The sequence below is a fragment of the Pelophylax lessonae genome, assembly GCF_965119305.1.
Source record: "Pelophylax lessonae genome assembly, chromosome: 2".
Taxonomy (NCBI): Eukaryota; Metazoa; Chordata; class Amphibia; order Anura; family Ranidae; genus Pelophylax; species Pelophylax lessonae.
In genome coordinates this window covers 462,270,337-462,291,714 of record NC_138769.1, presented here as the reverse complement: position 1 = coordinate 462,291,714, position 21,378 = coordinate 462,270,337, and the positions used below count along the sequence as shown (strand labels likewise).

The following is a 21,378-nucleotide window of genomic DNA, read 5'->3' as shown; positions in this document are numbered from 1 at the left end:
ATCCTTTGCAGTCAATTACAGCCTGAAGTCTGGAATGCATAGACATCACCAGATGCTGGGTTTCATCCCTGGTGATGCTCTGCCAGGCCTCTACTGCAACTGTCTTCAGTTCCTGCTTGTTTTTGGGGCATTTTCCCTTCAGTTTTGTCTTCAGCAAGTGAAATGCATGCTCAATCGGATTCAGGTCAGGTGATTGACTTGGCCATTGCATAACATTCCACTTCTTTCCCTTAAACTCTTTGGTTGCTTTCACAGTATGCTTCAGGTCATTGTCCATCTGCACCGTGAAGCGCTGTCCCATGAGTTCTGAAGCATTTGGCTGAATATGAGCAGATAATATTGCCCAAAACACTTGAGAATTTATCCTGCTGCTTTTGTCAGCAGTCACATCAATAAATACAAGAGAACCAGTTCCATTGGCAGCCATACATGCCCACGCCATGACACTACCACCACCATGCTTCACTAATGAGGTGGTATGCTTTGGATCATGAGCAGTTCCTTTCCTTCTCCATACTCTTCTCTTCCCATCGCTCTGGTACAAGTTGATCTTGGTCTCATCTGTCCATAGGATGTTGTTCCAGAACTGTGAAGGCTTTTTTAGATGTTGTTTGGCAAACTCTAATCTGGCCTTCCTGTTTTTGAGGCTCACCAATGGTTTACATCTTGTGGCGAACCCTCTGTATTCACTCTGGTGAAGTCTTCTTCTCTTGATTGTTGAATTTGACACACATACACCTACCTCCTCGAGAGTGTTCTTGATCTGGCCAACTGTTGTGAAGGGTGTTTTCTTCATCAGGGAAAGAATTCTTCGGTCATCCACCACAGTTGTTTTCCGTGGTCTTCCGGGTCTTTTGGTGTTGCTGACCTCACTGGAACATCCTTAAAAAGAAAGAACGCACCAAACAGTTGATTTGGCCACACCTAATGTTTTTGCTATCTCTCTGATGGGTTTGTTTTGTTTTTTTCAGCCTAATGGTGGCTTGCTTCACTGATAGTGACAGCTCTTTGGATCTCATATTGAGAGTTGACAGCAACAGATTCCAAATGCAAATAGCACGCTTGAAATTAACTCTGGACCTTTTTATCTGTTCCTTGTAAATGGGATAATGAGGGAATAACACACACCTGGCCATGGAACAGTTGAGCAGCCAATTGTCCCATTACTTTTGGTCCCTTTTAAAAAGTAGGAGGCACACATACAAACTGTTGTAATTCCTACACCTTTCACCTGATTTGAAGTTGAAACCCTCAACTTAGAGCTGAAAGTCTGCAGTTAAAGCACATCTTGTTTGTTTCATTTCAAATCCATGGTGGTGATGTATTGAGCCAAAGAGATTAGAATTGTGTCGATGTCCCAATATTTATGGACCTGACTGTATGTTGGGGGGGGGGGGGGGGGGTTCTAAGTAATTTTTCTACAAAAAGACATTTTTACATATGAGAGAAGTGTCAGAATTGGCCGGTTGGTATGTGGTTTTTAAAGACTCTTCCATGTCCATTACCTGCATTCATAATTTTGAATGGGCGTTCTTGGGGTGGGCATAATTTTATGTAGTGTGATCTCCAGTTGGTGTCTTTTTTTTTTTTTTTTTTTTTTTTTTTTTTTTTTACAGTATCTGTCTAGGTGACTATTACTTGATCAATTCAGTAGTCCAGTGTTAGAAATAGATGAACTTGGTATTACACAAGAGTTGCTAGTGGTCATTATAGTGGACAGGTACAGGCTTAGAAAAGGGCTGTTCCTGATCTTAATGCTTTAGGCCCTGTTCCGATAGCAAGTTTTGAGAATGAGCATACCCACTTGTGCTTTTAAAATTTAGGATTTACACACATTTCCACGAGTCACACATAGGGCAACCCTATCACTTCAGTAGGCTGCCCTATGGCAGTCAATGAAGTCACAGGTCTGTGAATTTAGCCCTGTTAAGTTGCTTACTGATCCAGGGGAGCTGGAGTTGTTCACGTGACCACAGCAAAGTGGATTAAAAAAGGGATTTGAACTGGGATTTTTTTTTTTTTTTTTTATAATGTGAATAAGCAGCCTTTAGGCTGGTCATAGTTCGAAATTTTGGCCAGCCCCTGCTGAACCAGTTGAATTTTTGATCCATCTATGGCTGTTACTGTTCTTGTTCCAGAGAAGTCAGTCTAGAGAAGTCAGTCTAATGATCAACTTCTCTCAAAGCCAGCTTGTTGGAAATGATCCTTTCAATCTGCACAGCAGCCAATCAGCTGCAGCACTGATCAGTGTATTCTGAGAGCAGAGGCATCCAGTCAAAATATAATAACCCAGTGGGAGGATTCCCCCACCCACCTTTACTTGTTTGATGGGGGAATACATTCTTCTTCTTTTTTTTTTTTTTTTTTTCATTATCGATATGTGTCCAGCCTAAAGCCTAACACGCTGCCAAATTCAGCCAGTTCAATAGAAACCGGCCTACATTCGGTCCGTGTGTACTGCAGCCAGTCTGACAGACCTTTTGTCGAGCTTCTGTGAAAGGGGAATGTTCAGAAAATTGTCTTGACGATCATCTCCCCATCAGTGCTCTTAGCCAGTGGCCGAGAGCGATGACTGGGGTTTTCTGGTGGAGGGGTCCACCCTCCGGTCAGAATACAATAGCACAGAAGGGGAGTTTGCTGTACTAGCATTGCATAGTTAGTACATCAGCTCCTTCCTTGTCCTGTTCCCCCCCCCCCTTTTTTTTTTTTTTTTTGCTTGAATGAAAAAAAAAAAGTGTGTACCAGGTAGGGCTGAACGATAGTCGATATGACATCGACTATCGTGCTGTGGGCATGGGCGATATTCACATCGCCGAAGATACGATGTTAGGCATTAGGCAGGGAGAAGTTGGGATGACTCAGTGGTTGTAGCAGAGCACAGCCCGACATCCGTCCCACATGTTCAGTCTGCCTGCAGCTAGCCTAGTTCTCCAGCTGATGGTAATATGATCCTAGAGTGAGGAGCTCAGCTCCTCTCTGTAACCAATCAGGGGCTCTCAGTACACTGACACTGAAGAACTGGAAACAAGTTTGTATTTGTAACAGTTCAGAGTGAAGAGGCGAGTCAGTACGTGTGAGACTGGACGGATGTCATGTCAGGCTGTGTTCTTCTACCTCCTGCCACCACTGAGTCCCGACTGTGCCTAATCCACACTGACACTCACTGTCAATCCCTACAATAATATTAACCCTGGCCTGCCCTGGCTGTATAGTGCAATCTGCAATTACAATCAGAAGAAGGCTGCGCTGCTGCAATACTTCCATGATTTCCTCTCAATATCGCAATATATATCGCTGAAAAATAAATATCGCAATGTACTTTTTTTCCCAATATCGTGCAGCCCTAGTACAGAATGCGCGGCAGGTGCCCGGCTGTGAAGCCACAAGCTGTCACAGCCGGGTGCCCATAGTGAAGATGACAGCGCCGAAGGAGGACAGAGGAAGAAGACGGCTGCGGTGAGCTCACCGTGGGACAGGTGAGTGGCTGTTTTCCTAAAAGTCAGCAACTACGCTTTTTGTAGGTGCCGGAAGTTCCTTTTTAAAAAGTTGTTGCAAACTTAAAAAAAAAAAATGTTCCTGGGCACGAAATATAGTACAGTGCTTTTGTCAATTGTACCTTTCTATGTTGTGCAATACCTGGCTAATCCTGACTATTCCTGTCATCCCCTCTGTAACTGACCATGTTTATCATGGCTGCTGATCTGATTATGTGGTCAGTTTACGTGCCTCTGTCATCCAGCTATCTCCTCTGCATCTCTTCCCTTCCCTCTCCCGCTCTCACTGTCTCTTCCGTAGTCTGTGTGAGAGCTGATCTCTTTTTCTCTTTCCTCTTCCTCTTCCTCCTTCTCTCTCTAGAAATGTCTATTTAATTACTTTGATCTTCTGTGTTTTAGGTGTGTGTTTCCTAAAATTTATAATGCTAAGTACCTTAAAATCCCTTTTAAATAACGTGGTTGAGTCGTGGAATTTGAGCAAATCACATATCTGCAGTGTTTACTTATCTCTCTTCAAAGCTCTAAGGCCCTGTTCACACCGGAGCGTTTTTCAGCTCATAAAATGCTCCTCTGAAGTTCCAAAGCACTCAGCAAGAAAAATCCCATTAATTTAAATTGCCCCTGTTCACATATGAGCATTTTGTCGCCTGAAGCTCAAAAGTACATGAGCTTCTTTTTTGGGCAGATTATAGGCGTTTTTTGTCAGATGTCAATAGCTGCAAAAAATGCCATGGAAACGCCCAAAAAAAACCATCTGAAATGATACGCTCAGGTGTGAATGGAGCCTTGGTGTCAGCTCTCCCTGGTGTTTCATTCCTCTGTCAGCATGAGTCACTTCTGAAAAGTTTTCCTGACACGTGATATACATTTTTGTCAGGAGAGGGGGGAAGAGCTCAGAATGGAACGCTTGTTAATGCTGTGTGCAGGGGGGGGGGGTGTCCCTTTCCTCCAATCGGCTCTCACACAGTGTAACTGCAGTCTCCCCATCCTCTCCTCTGTGCTGCTGATATAGATAGAATTTTTTTTCATGATCTGCACTTTTGAAAGAGTGTAGAGAGGGGGAAGACTACAAGACTACAGTTAAACTAATAAAACCTATGTAGGAGGATTTGTTTCATCTGTGTATCATCTGAGGCTCTTCACTTCACTGGGTATATGTGAGGGTTTACAACCACTTTAAAGCAAAAGTGGAACATCTGCTCTCTAAGCCCCCCCTGGTTCGGTGCCACATTTGGCACCTTTAATTGGGGAGGGGTACCTGTGTTTTGACAGCTAGCCTTCACCACTTCCGCAGGGACATCCCTTTGGAAGTTCAGCCTCCTTCCCCTGCTGCCGGGCCAATTGGCGCATTGCGCTTGACGCATGCCCAGTAGGGAACCGGCAGTGAAGCCTTTCGGCTTTCCCTTACAAAGAATGGTGGTGGCAGCACCCGGCAGCCGATCCAAAATCAGCTGGGGTGCTGACATTGCGGGCTCCCTGGACAGGTAAGTGTCTAAGTGTGTAATAAAAGTCAGCAGCTACAGTATTTACATTTTTTATTCCGCAGCTGGAACACTGCTGTAAGGGCTCATGTACACACAGGCTAGGTTGACCGCAGACTGTGGCAAAAACGTTCCTATCCTAAATGTTTCCTCTGCTTTAATGAGATGGAGGTTGAACCTCCCCTAACTGCAGCAGCTTCTTAAAGCCCCTTACACACGTACTGATTGTCGGCCGAACGATCGGCCGTCTTTTGTCAGGTGCTGTCCTGTCGGTTGAAAAGTGCTAAAGACTACACACGAATTTTGTCGGCCAACAACAGCCGACTGCAGAAGTGATGGTTAACTTTCCGTGTTTTTTTTCTTCTCTGAGCATGCCCAGTCTTGCTAATCTGCTGTGTGTCGGCCCAATTCTGTACTGACTGGCGAACAATTGGCCGTTCTGGTGACGGCCAACAAAAATTTTAAAGGCTGCACACCAGATTCTGTTCGGCCGAAAAGTCGCAGTCTGTTGTCGGAAACATCATACTAACAAGCCGACAATCGGACGGTGGCCGAATATTTACGGCCGACAATCGCTACGTGTGTACGGGCCTTAACTCTTGTAAAAGTCTCTGTGCGCATGGGTTTATTAGCTTTGGAAAAAAAAAAAGGCCAAAAGCTCCTAAACTCAAGTTTAGAAGTTGTAGTGTACATGAGCCCTTGGTTGTATTCACAGGCCTATGGCAATGTAAACCACTCTAGCTTTACGTTTTGGCTTGTCTGAATTGTTGTTACTGATACGTAGGAACAAGGAAGGTTCCATGCCTGTCTCATTCAGTCCTTCTTCATTGCTCCTTGGAAACAAAGTTTAAAAAAAATAGCTTGTTTAGAACTGGTTAAAAAATCATGTTAATTAATACAATAGAACTACAATATTGCCTACCTTCCTGGTATGGTGAGTAGTTGTCCCCCTCTCCCACTGGAGGGTCTTGGGGTGGACGTGGGCCCCTCCTTGGGGTGATCAGAGCCCCGGGTTTCCCTCCTTCCCATCAGGCCCCCCCTCCACATATGCTGGGGCTGTGTGGGTGATCTGGTCTACCTCCTGGGGTGGGGGCAGGGTGCTATGCTGGAGATGGGGGTCCAGGGGGTGCGCCACCTGCGACTGGATGATCAGTTGTACCCGGTGCCCCCCGTCCTGCCTGGAGGCCTCGTGGTGCTGCCGTTTTGCCTTAGCCTGTGTGTTTCTATGCACGGCGACCATGTTTGCGTAGTCCTGTGGCCATTTTGCGGTGGTTTGCTATTGAAAATGGCGTCGCCCATGACAGCGGATTCCTTTGGGAGGTGATTTCGGTGGTGGGAGCTCCCCCTCATCCCCTGGTGCTGACTCCTGGATCTTTTCACTTCCTGATCCGCCGCACTTGGAGTGCAGGTTATCCTGGTGGCTGCAGCTGCCTGTTTTTGGTGGCGTTTCTCTCACTCTCTGCTGAGGCTCGCTTGGTGCTTTGTGCCTGGCGACCGGGTGGTGCTGCCAGCACATTTGGAGTTTTCCCTTTGCAGTGTGTTACCCTTTTTGTGGGGTCCCTCTGGTGACTTATGGAGTCTTTGGAGCACATCTCCCCACCTGATCCCCTCTCTGAGGCTGCGGGGCCCTCCGGGTCCCAATCATCCATCCATGCACTGGCGGCGGCCCTGGAGTCCCTTGTGTCCTGGGTGGAGGTGGTGTTCGGGCGACGGACTAGCAAAAAAGTCCCCCCCCCCCCCCGCCCTCCCCTTAATCTGTCATCAGTTTCTAAATCGGGCACGGCGGACGTGGGTCACTCTGCTGGGTCTGCAACCAAGTGCCCAGAATCCCCGGGCAGTGGAGATGATTTCTTCACATCTGCAACCACGCACGAAAATGTGCTGGTGGAAGCACCGATTCTATCTGTGCGTGAGACCTTGGAGATGGAAGACGCAGCTGCGACGGAGGCACAGGTTCCCTTTGGCACTCACAAGCCATCCAGAGTGACAAAGGGGTTTCCTTTCTCCGCCTATTTTTACAGAATTTTTGCTAAAGAGTGGGGGACGACCAAGTGTCCCCTAGGCCAGTGGTCCTCAACCCTGGCCTACAGGGCCCACTAACAGGCCAGATTTGCAAGATAACTGAAATACATCCCAGGTGATATAATTTGCTGCTCAGTGATTGCAGTACTCTAGTCTGCATCTCCCCAAGGTAATACTTAAAATCTGGCCTGTTAGTGGGCCCTGAGGACCGCAGTTGAGGACCACTGCCCTAGGCGATTTCCTAAGCGCTACCCCTATGAGGAGTCCCTTTTATTAAGAAGTGGTGGTGGACTAGGGATCGACCCATTATCGAGGACCGATATGCACTTTCCCCGATTTATATCGAATCTCCCCCGGAAGTTGCCGATATTGTGCGCCGCATGTGACATAATTCTCCGGCACGCTGCACACGTTCTGCCTTCTAAGACCGCCTCCCACGCCTCAGACAGCCTCGTGTGCCTGCCAGCCACCCACAGGCCTTGGCCTCAGCCACCCAGCAGGGTGCCAGCCATCCACAGCGGAGTGCCAGCCACAAGCCATCGACCCACAACAGGGTTCCAGCAAGCCAGCCAGCCACCCACAGGGTGACGCCAAGCAAGCCAGCCACCCACCACAGTGTTCCAGCAAGCCAGCCACCCACCACAGTGTTCCAGCAAGCCAGCCACCCACCACAGTGTTCCAGCAAGCCAGCCACCCACCACAGGCCAGGGTTGACACCAAGCCAGGCAGCCACCCACCACAGGGTGCCAGGCAGCCACCCAGCACAGGGTTGACGCCAAGCCAGGCAGCCACCCAGCACAGGGTTGACGCCAAGCCAGGCAGCCACCCAGCACAGGGTTGACGCCAAGCCAGGCAGCCACCCAGCACAGGGTTGATGCCAAGCCAGGCAGCCACCCAGCACAGGGTTGACGCCAAGCCAGGCAGCCACCCAGCACAGGGTTGACGCCAAGCCAGGCAGCCACCCAGCACAGGGTTGACGCCAAGCCAGGCAGCCACCCAGCACAGGGTTGACGCCAAGCCAGGCAGCCACCCAGCACAGGGTTGACGCCAAGCCAGGCAGCCACCCAGCACAGGGTTGACGCCAAGCCAGGCAGCCACCCAGCACAGGGTTGACGCCAAGCCAGGCAGCCACCCAGCACAGGGTTGACGCCAAGCCAGCCACCCACCCAGCACAGGGTTGACGCCAAGCCAGCCACCCACCCAGCACAGGGTTGACGCCAAGCCAGCCACCCACCCAGCACAGGGTTGACGCCAAGCCAGCCACCCACCCACCACAGGGTTGACGCCAAGCCAGCCACCCACCCAGCACAGGGTTGACGCCAAGCCAGCCACCCACCCACCACAGGATGGAGACAGAAAAGTAAAAGTGTGGTCTGGGACTATTTCTCGTCTCAACCATCTCCCAGGAAAAGCAGCAGTGTGCAACGAATGCACAAACCATATAAGCATGGGATCAGTAACTGCAAAAAAAACAAATATGTCAAATCTTTGGGCCCATCTAAGAGTTCATCATATTAAATTATATCCTGCAGCAAGGAAAAAACAAAATGAATATCAATGTGATTTTTTAAATACCTCCTCCACTATCCCATGCAACAATAACCGATATGTTTCAGAAACAAAAACATGTGCCACTGTCTAGATTCAGATGGAAGATCCCAACTGCTGGACAGAGTAATCACAGAGATGATGGTCACTGATAACCAGCCATTTACAATGGTGTCTGACTCAGGATTTAAGCGGTTGATGTCCATACTTGAGCAAAGGTACACACTGAAGAGAGAAGTATTATCGAACAGAAATGCTGGGAAAGCTTCACAAAAAGGTTGTCCAGAAAGTAAAGGCTATGCTGCAAAGAGAGAATGCTGGCAACTCTCTCATTCGAGACTGACTGCTGGTCATTACAGTCACTAATGATTCTTGCATGCCACTACATTGACAGCGGATGGACAAAAAGGCAATTGGTGTTGAATACAAAATTGATGCAAGGATCCCACACTGAGTACAGTAGAGAAATGTTTCTAGGCATGCTTGAAGACTGGGGAATCCACAAAGACCGAGTGATGCTTGTGCTACTTCGAGACAGCGGAGCAAACATGCAGAAAGGAATGCTTGCTGATATGTCAGACCTCCGTGTCATGGCACACAACACCCTCCAACTTTCAAATGATGGTCTGTCAAGCCAGAGAGCTTTGATTGATATAGGTTTTGAGAAGCATGAAGAGATTAAAAATGTTGTGCTGGCAAGTCTTTTGAATTCTCGATAGAAGAACAATGCTTTCTCTTCTGATGCTGTATTGGCCAAGGCAAAACAATGGCTGACTGAAGATATTCAACATGAGGTTACTGCCGAAAAAGACAAGTCCAGAACAGCATTTTTATAATCTGAAACAGCAGCATGCTGCAAAAAATAGAAAAGTCCAAAAAGACAACGAACAGAAGAGAATCTTCATCTTGGTCGAATTCATTGTGACAATTTCAGTGTTTTATTGGGGCTTCATGCGGAGGATTCTTCTAAATCTGCAATAATGAGCCTGGATGATGAACTTCATCTCTATTTTGAGGGAACTAGTAATTGACAGACGTGGTGATCCTCTTCAGTGGTGGAAAGAAAATGAGGCACGCTACAAAAACTTGCTTCCCATGCTAGAATGGTTAATGGTTAATGAAGTGGCAGTATTTTATGAAAGCCTGGAGCCTGCTATGCCTATCTGAAGGGAGAGAAGCAGTTCAACAGCACCCAGGATATCATAGAGCGTGTTTATATATATATATATATATATATATATATATATATATATATATATATATATATATATATATATATATATATATATATATATATAATCATTCTGGTAAGAGGCCATTTTGGTTCTTGCACCAGTGGTGAAGAGCACAGTTATTTTGTATGGTCACATGAAGTGTTGGTTTGGAGTATTATATTTTGCACTTATCTATCATCCGCCGGGTAAGGAGGAAATTCACTAGGTGGAGGGATCCTATCACTATCATTGAATATCACCTGAATCTCACATCTGTTTCACGTTATCATATTGTCGACTGAAGGATTTTATTTCTTTGGACTTTGGAACTTTGGGACTTTATGATTATCATTGTTTGTTTTTATTCATTTGTATATGTGTATTTGGATTTGGCGTACCACCTATTTTACACAGTATTTTATGAAAAAAAGCCCTTTAACAGGTGAACATGAACAGGCTGAAATGTTCTGCTTTCTGCAGTATAATAATATTCTACTTAACTGGGAGTATTGAAAAGTGTAGTAGTACTAGTGTCCACTCCAATCCACTGTCTAGCTTTTTTTTTTTTCTAGCAGTTTTGCACAGACTGCAGTAAATCATTGCAGTGAGTGCAATACTGCAGCAGTAGTCCACTGACTCCAGTCCAATCCACTGTCTCTAGCGGTTTTTCTAGCAGTTTTGCACTGACTGACGGCAGTAGTGATTTAAAATCATTGCAGTGAGTGCACTACTGCAACGGTAGTCCACTGACTCCTCCAATCCACTGTCCAGCTGTTTGTCTAGCTTTTTTTTCTAGCAGTTTTGCACTGACTGCACTGCAGCAGTGATTTAAAATTATTGCCGTGAGTCTGTGCACTACTGCAGCAGTTTATGCATCATTCACAATCAGATGATGTGAAACTGATGTCCCTGCAAGTGCAGTTTTCCTATTAGTTTTCATGCAGTTAAGGTGTAAAGAACGAGCCCTTAATGTTAATGTTAATAAATAAACTTTTAACATGTTCAGTAACAAATTTGTGTCGAAATTTGTGTTTTTTTTTTTTTGCAAAACTTTTTAAATTGGGGCTCGACAAACCCCGGGCGCCAGGTCGCATTGGCGACTAGAATTAGCGACCTGGTACCTGGGGTGCAGTGCAGGAGGTGTTCTGTCCCTTTGCATTCCCATCCCCCCCCCCCCCCCCCGCGAGTGTGCGGACTACCGCGCTGTCCAATAATTGAGGCCGCAGCTTTTCGGTCTTCTTGAGTGAGATGCTTCCAATGGATAACTGGCGCCCTCTTGTGGTGGCCGGGAGTATGACAAGCAGTCACTAACAAGACTGTTTCCCCTGCCTGTTCTCAATGCCCGCCCATCTCCTTTCCAAGAGGAGAAGAGACGGAAGTTTTTGCAGGCTTCATCTGGCGCCCTTTGCTTTAAAGGCAAGTGGAAAAGGAGTGTGTGTGGTGTTTTTTTTTTTTTTGTTTTTGTTTTTTTTTACATGATTTAAAAAAAAATTTTCGTCACACAGCCGCCGAAGGCCCCTTTAACACAGGCTGTCGGATCAGGTCCACCTGTCAGTTTTTCAGGCGGACCTGATCAGACCCTTCGGTCTCCTCTATGGAGTGGCAACCCGCCGCCATCCGATCCTGTTCGCTAAAAAAAGACGGATGATGGTTCTTTTTTCCATCCATTCAGTGAATCGGATTGAATGGCATCGGATGGAAACAGTCAGACGGTCCGTTTCCATCCAATTGCACCATAGAGGAGAATGGGCTGTGTCTGCATAGAGTGGACAGGATCCGCCTGCTCAGCAGGGATCGGCAGAGAGATCTGCTGAGCGGAGGTGGCTGTGTTAAAGGAGCCTACGGTGGCATATGCTACTCTTCGTCATTGGATGTCCTATCACCCCCACCTTGCTGCACTGTCCTTCCCTAGTGAGCCACTACCCATCACACGCAAAAGTACAAGGCATATTCATGGCCACAAAAAGCCAAATGAAAAAAAAAATGACACTGCATTAAACACCTGGTGTGTCGCATCAGAGCATACCCTGGATGACATCATTAAAGGTCTCGGGGGGGGGGGGGGGGGCAGAGAGGAGAATACCTTTCTTCCGCAGGCTACTAAGGGCAAGGAACATCATTGTAGACGTGGGCCCTCCTTGGCTCCTAAGATGTTGTGTTTTTTGTTTTTTTGTTTTTTTCGTCCCTCAGGGTTGACTGACAAGGGCTTATAGCCTTTCAGGCACTCCTCCGGAGGATCCAAACTAACCTGGTCTGGCAAGCCGAGAGCTGTCTTCTCCAAACCCGCGGACAAGGCTCCTTTTTAGCATGCAGGTGCGCCCTCACACGTATTGGGGGTGGGGGGACGCCTTCGCTGGTTCCTGGACCCGTGGACTTCCCTGGTACAAGACAAGTGGGTCCACAAAGTTATTCGGTCCGGCTGCAAGGTCGAGTTTTACTCTTGTTCCCCCGGCAAGGTTCTTTCCTTCCAACTTGGGTCTGTTTGGGGTGGTACAAGACCTGTTGCTTCACGGGGTGATTGTTCCGATTTCAGAACATCAGGGTTTTTACTCAAACCGGTTTACAGTTCCCACCAAGGTGCCTCCATTACTGGACCTCAAGGTGCTGAACTGCTTTGTGTGGGTGCAGAAGTTCAGAATGGAGTCCATTCGCAAGGTGGTGGCATCTCCGCGTCGGATTTTCTTGCCTTTATCGACATCAAGGATGCCTACCTTCACATTCCAATGTGTGCCGGTTACCAGTGCTTCCTCCACTTTGCCGTGGGTAAGCAGCATTATCAGTTTGTGGATTTACCCTTTTGGTCTCGCCTCTGCTCCTCGGGTCTTCACAAAAGTGTTAGCCCAGGTGCTAGCTTTGTTATGCCAATGGGGATTGCAGTACTGGACTACTTGGACTACCTCCTTCTGTGAGGGGAGGCCCCTACTGCTCTGGTGGACAACCTGGAAATCGCCACCATACGAAACTCTGCGGGAGTTCAGCTGGATTCTGAATTTTCTGAAGTCTGCTCTAGTTCCGTCCACAAAGCTGGACTATCTGGGTCTGACTCTGAACTCTGCCGTGGCCAGAGTACTCCTTCCTCTGGACAAACTCCACATATTGCAGGCTGCAGTTTGTCTCCTGCTGTTCAGCAGATTGTCATCCCACTGGATTTGAATGCGGGTGCTGGGCCTGATGGTGTCTATCTTCAAGGTGGTTCAGTTTGCCCAGTTTCATTTGAGATCCCTGCAAAAGGATATTCTGGCTAGATGGGAAAAGACTCGACAGTCTCTGGACAATCGGATTCGGCAAAGCCCGAGAACAAAGGAGTCCCTGATATGGTGGCAAACATGACAACCAATTAAAGGCAGCAGAGACCTTTCCTCCTGCAGCCGCACGTATGCATGGGACATGCTTTAGGGCATGGAATGCCTGGCGCTACTCATCCTGTATGCAGATTTGACACTAAGCCAGCTCCTCTTTCCAGATCACACACTGTTTCTAAACCCTGCCAAAAAAAATTAAGCTTTGTCTACATTTGCCAGGGAGTAGTGCAATGTTATAACCAATGTTTCGGACCTACACTGGTAGAACAGGTTTCCAAGCAGGTACAATTGAGGGACAAATGTGCTGGGAGGGTGTACAGTGGATGGACAGATGTTCAGGGAGGTGGGAAGGTAAAGTCGAGGGACAGATGTGCAATGGGGATAAAGTGGCAGAATGTGTGGTGTGGGGGGGGGGCGGGGCGGTTTAGGAGGTGCAGTAGCAGAACATGTTTGCTGACAGTGAAGTGGTAGCGGAACATGTGCAGGGGGTACAGTGATAGTGCAAAAGGTGTGCAAGTGCAGTATTGGTGGAACAGATGTATGGGGGTTAAATGTTGGAAGAGGTATGTATGAGAGTGCAATGGTGGATTCGGTTTGAGAAGGCTGCACTAGAGGTACAGATGTCTTGGGAGTGCAGTGGTGGAAGAGAGGTGAGGGGAGCTCCGAGGTCAACCAGAAGGACAAGAGGCGCAGAAGCAATGATGGGGAAAGATCTACAAAGCTTGTCCCATGGCCCAGCCATCTCCCTGACATTACTGTAAGTTATTTACAGCCAGCAGCTAAGGACATCAGTTTGTGTAAGAAAATCAACCATGCGCCTACTCTTCCTCCTCTTCCTTAAGTTTCTGAAGGTGCAAACTTGCCCAGATCACATTGTGGTATATCTAAGGTGTGATGGTGCTGGAATTGGTGCTGAACGGAGGTGTGATGGGGCTGGAATTGGTGCTGAACGGAGGTGTGATGGGGCTGGAATTGGTGCTGAACGGAGGTGTGATGAGGCTGGAATTGGTGCTGAACTGAGGTGTAATGGTGCTGAATGGAGGCGTTATAGTGCAGGAATTGGGGTGATCTGAGGTATGAAGGTGCAGGAATTGGAACTGGTCTTAAGTCTCAAGGTGCAGGACATAAGGCTGATCAGGGGTCTAAATATAAGCAATGTTGGTGTGTTCACCAGTTAATACAATAACCAATGAGTTTACCCCAAAAATTGTAAAACGCTATGTGACTATGTTGCGCTCTTGTTTACTGGCACTCCAATTGTATAGTGCTTGTAAAAATGGCATCTAATGTGGTAAAATTTTAAGTGTAATTAAAGGCTTTTTTTTTTTTTTTTTTTTTGCTCTGTGCAGTGGTGTTTTCCACAGGGCAGCCCGAATTCTCCTTCTCGGGTCCCCCGCTGACGCTCCTGCCTGTAGGAGCTCCCAAGCAGGCTTGCTCCCGAGCCGCTGCTCTGTGTGTCCATTCACACACACACACACACACACACACACACACACACACACACACACACACACACACACACACACACACACACACAGCCGTGGCTTTGCCCGCCCCCTCTCTCTCCTCATTGGCTAACTGGCTGTGATTGACAGCGGGAGCAAATCTGCTCCCTCAGCGAATGAGTCCCTGGGGAACCAAGGCTCTCATGCACTTCGTGATGGGGCTCAGACAAGTATTGGGGGACTGCTACACAGGTTTTTTACCTTCATGCATGAAGGTAAAAAACCTTGACCTGGGTTCACACTACTGTGATGTCAAAACATTGCATATGATTCACATTGCTGTGCTGCAGGTCACATATGACGTCTCTGCAATGCGAATGCAGCCATACAATTGTACGAAAATAGTGCAGGAATCCTTTTTTTTTTTTTTTTCCCCCCCTGCACTGGAATCGGATTGAATTGGTGTTCACACCCATGCAATCTGATTCCTGTCCGAATTCACAGTTTGCACTGCGATCTGCAAACGGATTTGGGGGTGTCATTAACTTTGACACCCGCAGCTGTTCAGAGGGCAAGGTGAACTGCCTGCGAGGGACATGCGATGTGGGAACCGACACTGGAATTGCGCTGGTTCCCACATACGTGTGAATCGGTGCTGAGCCTTTAGAACCACTTTAAGAGAATATTAAGTACCTTCTCCAGACTTGATTAAGTCTCACAGTATGGTAAAGATAACTGTAGAATAAGGTGGAGGTTATACTAAGATTTATTTAGCATCTATAAGAAAATCTTTAGGGCCCCGTAACACTTTTGGGTTGCAGCATGCCCATGTTAGTGTGTTTCAGTACCATTTTTCCCTAAAAGGCCCCCAGCAATGCATGTAAACACACTACCATGCATTAATCCATTGTGCTGAGAAGCGTTGCTAGCTCATTTAAACTAAATGCGCTGCCTTAACACGTGCATTTTCGTGTATGTAATAACTCACCGCAGCTTCCTCAGGACCACTTAGGAAAAGGTTTTGTGAACAGCAAGTTGAATGCCAGGCAAACGGGTAAAAAAAGAAACTAATAAAATACACATATGTTAAGCTGTTTCCTTCCAAATGAGTTGTAATGTAATGCCCTTAGATTGTAAGCTCTATTGAGCAAGGCCCCCTGATTAACTACTGTATTGTAATTGTTTTGTCTGCCCTGATGTTGTAAAGTGCTATATAAATCTTGTATAATAATGCTCTTGGGCCAGCAGTACTGCCAGATGCTGGACCTCCTGCAGTCTATACAGCAAATTAAGTAAACAGTCTGTTCGAGGATCCTTCCCTGCCAAATAGCCAATGAAGAAGCAGCAGTAAATTTAAAAGGTCTTCCATGCTGAAAGCATGATAGCTGTGTTTTTTATATCGGCCTACGGTTTGAACAGCTAAATATTCAGCTGAAATGCATGTTACCAGTTTTACCTGCCAAAGGATTTATAGTGCTGTTAGTTACCTTCATTTGTCATGCAACCTCTTCATCTCAAACAGATTATCTGCTCCAGAAAGTGGTGATTCTCTGTAGAATTAATAGTGGGTAATTCTACTTGGGATTACATTTTTTTCAGTACAGAATAGGGCTACTGTAAGTAGTTATTTTTTTCCATTATTATTTATTATTATTTTATTCTCAAAAAAAAAAAGTTGAATGTACAGATAGTTATGCAGATGCTGGTGCTTGTTAGAATTATGTATTGGTATGCCAGCAGCTTTGCAAAATCAAGATCAAAGGGTCATTAATGTGTTTTTAATCCTTTTTTTTAGGTGCCAAGTAAGGAAGAGCCAAGAACACCCGTCGTGAGTCAGAACATTCCAAAATTTTACTTTCCTAAAGGATGTCCAAAAGGAAATGTCAATATAGATGCTATAATTTTGAAAATTGAAAACGCTTTTTCAACTTTTCCGAATGAGAGGGCAACGCTTGGAGACATGGGAAACGTAGCTAAGGTATTTTTCTTCTGTTTCAGTGTTTTTAAATGCTAAGTTTTGCATTGTGCCCTTGTCTTGTGAAAAACATTACATTGTATACTTACCTACTTTTTGTTGTTCTTGCGTTTTTGAATGTTGAACTATAAAAAAATAGGAATATGTTTGAATTTTTATGTAACCGTATAGCAGCTTACAAGAGGGATGTCTGTCTGTAAAACTGACTGCCCTTACTTTTTAAAGGGGCTGGTGAGAAATGTGGGATTTTAAATTGTAATTGGTGACGCATGGTCGGTTGCTTATAGCAGTGCAGTTATCTCCTGTGCAAGGAAGGTGCCCTGGGAGCTGACCAAAGGAGATTGAAATGTAGGTATCCTTGGATTTGAATTTGAAACCAACAATGGCAGTGTATATGTAGTATATAAAATTACCTAAGAAATATCCTTCTTTAAAGCGGAGTTCCAGTCACCGGTGAAAGAAGAGAGGAAAAAAAAAAGTTAGCAACTACAAAAACTGTAGCTGCTGACTTTTTTAAAAACAGCCACGGACCTTTCCCATGATCCAGCCGTGTGCTCACCCAGTTGGTCTCACCCGCTGTCTTCGGTCTCCGGCACTGGCATCTTCACTATGGGCACCCAGCTGCGACAGCTTTCTGCTTCACAACTAGATGCCCACTGTGCATGGGTGAGCCTCGCTGCGCGTTCCAGATAGTGGATGCAGTCTTCTGGGACCTGTCCGTATCCCAGAAGACTGCAGGAGGGAGGGGAGACAACCTCCGTTACTTACAAAACAGGAAGTGCTAAGCAGGTACCTGTCAAGATCGGGTACCTGCTCACCTTGTTGAGGAGTGGGGACGGAGTCCTTAAAGCGGAACTTCCTCTTTTGGGTGGAGCTCTGCTTTAACTCACTGCTTTCCCTAGAGGTCTACACAAAGCTTTCATTTTCCCCAGTACTGTCCTAAATTTATTTAATCTGTCTGGAAACTAGACAAAGATCGTCTTATTATTGTGGGGTGTTATTACTATTTGCAGGGCTTATATCCGCACTGTAGAGCAAAGCGAAAGCTTCCAAAGCCACTGATTAAGAATTTGGTGTCATTGCTCAGTTTCTGCAATTGGCTTGCACCAAGCGTCCCCTGACACTCCTCTGTTTAAGTATTCTCTGTTTGACCTGGACAGGGCAGAAATCCCTCCCTCTGCAAGTTTGCTATCTCAGCAGTAGAGTACAAAAAGCCACCGTAGTGAATACTGACCTGCTCTGTCTCACTGCACATAGCAGAACATCAAAGCCTGATGGCTTGTATTGAAGAGGCAGTTTAATAAAGAGACTTCTTCCAAGCAAAAATGTCACTGAGGATGAATTCTAAAAATGTTATCTCCTTGCCTGTCCCTGACGTCAACACTTTTTTGAGTTAGAACATGCATGCAGAAACACTAATCAGGACTCCTGGTCTACATAGTTATTGTAACTCTGCAGCATTCAATCCAGAGGGTCGGGTTTACCTGACAGCCAGGCACTGGTGTTTTTATTTTATTTTTTTTTTATTTTGTTAAACCAAGAGATCAGCAGCTGCAGGATATACATTTTCCACGACAAACATTTTCTTTAAATTGGAATGATGGGCTCAACACTGGTAGCATGCATTAAGGTTTGTATGTTAATGTATTTGAACGCGCTCAGCTGAAAAACAAAGGAAGGAATGTGCTTTGTTTTTGTCTTCTTGCACTTTGTTTATAGTTCTGCAGGCCATGCCAGAATTCCCTAGTGGGACATATTCCCAAGATAGTGTGGAAGATAAATACAGCTCATGTGATTAATGGGAGGATTTCTCAGCACCCGTACAGGCCTGCCTTCTATCATGAAATTGTATTGCAAAATGTCATTTCTACAAGGCTATGTATGGGCATTTGGTAATGGCTTCTTTTGGCCTCAAGACCAGCATTTAGCTTGTTTTTCCCGATGTCCTGTCTTGAGTGTGAATCATTTTTTATTTTTTCATGGGCACCAACCCACATATACAGGAACTAGCATTGTGGATGGGTAAGACACCAATATCTAGGGGACCTTCAAAGTCTAAAAAGACCTTTCCCCTTCATGAGCAAAAAATGGGTATTTTTGTTTTATCATGTATGGATTTCTCCTGAAAAGGTTCTCACCAGTAGGTTTTATCCAGTAGGAGAATTCACAAAGAAATGGACTGTTCCAATAGTCGATCTCATTGTCTCAGTCCTAAACTGACACTGTACTGTCCCTAATAGAAGATGTTCCCTCATTTAAAGATCATCTGAAGCTGCCTGTAAGACACCTCACTGGTATGTCCTTTTGAAGGAGGATGTCTCTTTGGTAAGGCACTTACCAGAAATTCCTAAAAAGATGTCCCAGGAGGAAAGGTTCTACCACAATGAAATGGTCCAAACCCACCATCTTCAGGGGCATCTATCTCCTCGCAACACAAGGTGCCAAATCACTTTCCTCAGGCTTTATCTTCAAAGACCCATTTCAGCCCTTCTTTTCGGTGCAAGAATTGGAACATCAATTTCTCTCTTCCCCCAAAATGAAGGGGCAACCTCTCTCCGTAGAGTTTACAATTTGCATTCCTCTGGGTCACAAAGGTTTTAGACTTGTGGGTTCAATCAGTGATTTCAAAAGGGGTACAAACTAGAGTTTAAAACTCTACCCCCTCATCCTGTGTATGTCCCCCCCCCCCCCCCCCTCAAACCAAACACAGAAAATCTGCCCAAGGACAGTCGGATTTAGAACTTCCCTGAACCATCTCTAGTCCTGGGGAGAGGTTGCTTTAGTTCTGTGGGAGGACAGGTTTAAAAAAATTCTATGCAAAACAGAGGTGTTTGTCCTAACCTGGACCTAAAGTTCCCAAACAAATACCTTTTTCTCTTATGTCCTCTGACAGTTGCCGCCCACTCATACAGTCTTCACTTATGGGTATTGACCTTTTATCCATAGGAGCAAGCTAGGCATAAGACTTGTTAAAAACACAAAACAATTTGCATAGACACACCTGTAGGGGGCTGTCCCACTGGTCCAATACCCCCCTGCTATCAGCATTCCCAACTCAGTTTGTCTTTTGCCTAGTTAGGAGTAAGATGGGCTTCCCTGTGCTGGGGCTACAGTCTCAGCCTTTTCTTCTGTTTTCTTACATTTTGTTTTCTGCTAAGTGTTTTTCTTTACACTGATAGCTTTTTATTTGTTCTTGCGCTTAGTTAGTCGGAACTTCAGAAGACTACAGCGTTTCCGGAGCTGGGAATCGGACTGGTTGTACTAGAGGCTTACGGAATCCCAGCCCGCCATCGAGCGTTTAGCAGGCTATGCGTATGCCCTGGCCTCGCAAACAACCTGTCCCTGTCCTCTGGGACAAAGCCAGCGAGGTGGCCACCTCGCTAGGATGTCTCAACTGCGGTTTTGCCGTGCGTTGCTAGAGTCCTGCTTGGCTGACAGCACCCCCACCACCTGGGGCGGGAGGCTTCTCGTCGCAGAGAGGCACCTACACCATTGTGGATCGGTAAGTACCATGATACCACCTCCTGTTTTTTTTTTTTTTGTGACATTGCATGTCCGGGGGTGTATGTGGGGCCTCTGTTAAGGGGACGGCAGTCTGCAGGAGTCTGTGTTATCCCCCTCATGTCTGTGTGTCTGGGCCCCGCGTTTCCTCCCAGTCCCTGCGGGGGCAATATTTCATCCGGGCCGCACTGGGGGGTTGTTGGGGTCCCTGAACCCTTCGGCACTGTTTGGTGTGATTTTGGGGGTGCAGGCATGCATGTGGGGGCCGCTGCGGTGAAAAACCGCGGGGCCGCCATTTTGGGTGTGGGCAGGCTGTTCTGGCTTCAGTAAGGGCATTTCAGCAGCCATTTTCCCTGTAGTGCATCGTGCCCTTTCGGGCGCCATCGTTGATGTGGCAAGGTATTTCTGCATGTGTTTGGCGGCCATTTTCCCACAGCCTCCCCATTGATTCTTATAGGCAACCATTTTTCCTTGGCCCGAGTCCTATTTAGCCTCTAGCGGTGTGACATCACTACTTTTCTTCATGCAGCCAAATCGTTCAGCAAGCGTGGTAACTGTACAGCTACACTTCTGGGGGTCTTTTTCTGCTGTTTTTCAGGGGATATTCCTTTGCTATCGGTTATATTCCTCCCTGTGGGGTACCTCAAGCTAGTTCTCATGGCGGCGGTGGGTTTCGCCGCTATCGGGGATTTAAAGGGCCAGCGGCAAAATTTTTATGGAGTCCCAGGATAGCAAATTTCCCCCGAGCTTTGGTGGAAGATTCAGGTACGCCTGAATCATCTGCGATTACTGCTGTACTTACGACTTTAGCGTCCAAAGTGGATCTATTGATGTCTGAACGGGCTTCTACAAAAAGGCCTAGGCTTTGTCACTCGTCTGATTCAGAGTCTGATATGGTTGCCATGGACAGTGTACCCCCTGAAGGGTCTCAGTCCTCTCAGTCGGTAGGGGAGGCGGACGATGAGGAGGGGGATGATTCACCGGGAAGGCCAGAGAACGCGCAGCTATGTCTGCGCTTATTAGTTCTGTTAAGGATGCACTACATTTAGAGGATGAGCCCCACCCGCCGGGTAAGCGGCTTTCTTTTGGGACCCGTAGAACCCAGAAAGTGGCACAAGTGTTTCCTTGTCGCGCTGAGTTTCACGAAACGGTGAATGAACAATGGCGCAATTTGAGGCGCAATTTTGTGGTACCAAAGCGGTTTCAGTACCGTTATCCCTTTGCGTCTCCTACGGATTTGCACTGGACTGTGGCCCCTAAGGTGGATCACACGGTGTCCAGGTTGAACAAGGACACTCTTATGCCCGCGGAGGATTCTCTGGTGTTTAGGGACCCTACGGATAGGCGGGTGGAATCTTACTCGCCACTCCTATATGGTGGTGGGTTCTTTGATGAA

At 46.7% G+C, this 21,378-nt stretch overlaps 1 protein-coding gene across 4 annotated transcripts in view; it reads left to right on the top strand.

The window, feature by feature from the left end:
• LOC309546332 (serine/threonine-protein phosphatase 2A regulatory subunit B'' subunit beta-like) overlaps window positions 1-21,378 on the top strand; it is a 98,412-nt gene that overhangs the window by 39,820 nt on the left and 37,214 nt on the right. For all 4 annotated transcript variants that reach the window (XM_082245946.1, XM_082245945.1, XM_082245948.1 and 1 more), the window contains one exon: window positions 16,302-16,484. In XM_082245946.1, the coding sequence (XP_082102072.1) occupies window positions 16,302-16,484 (183 nt within the window). The remainder of the gene's footprint in view (window positions 1-16,301; window positions 16,485-21,378) is intronic.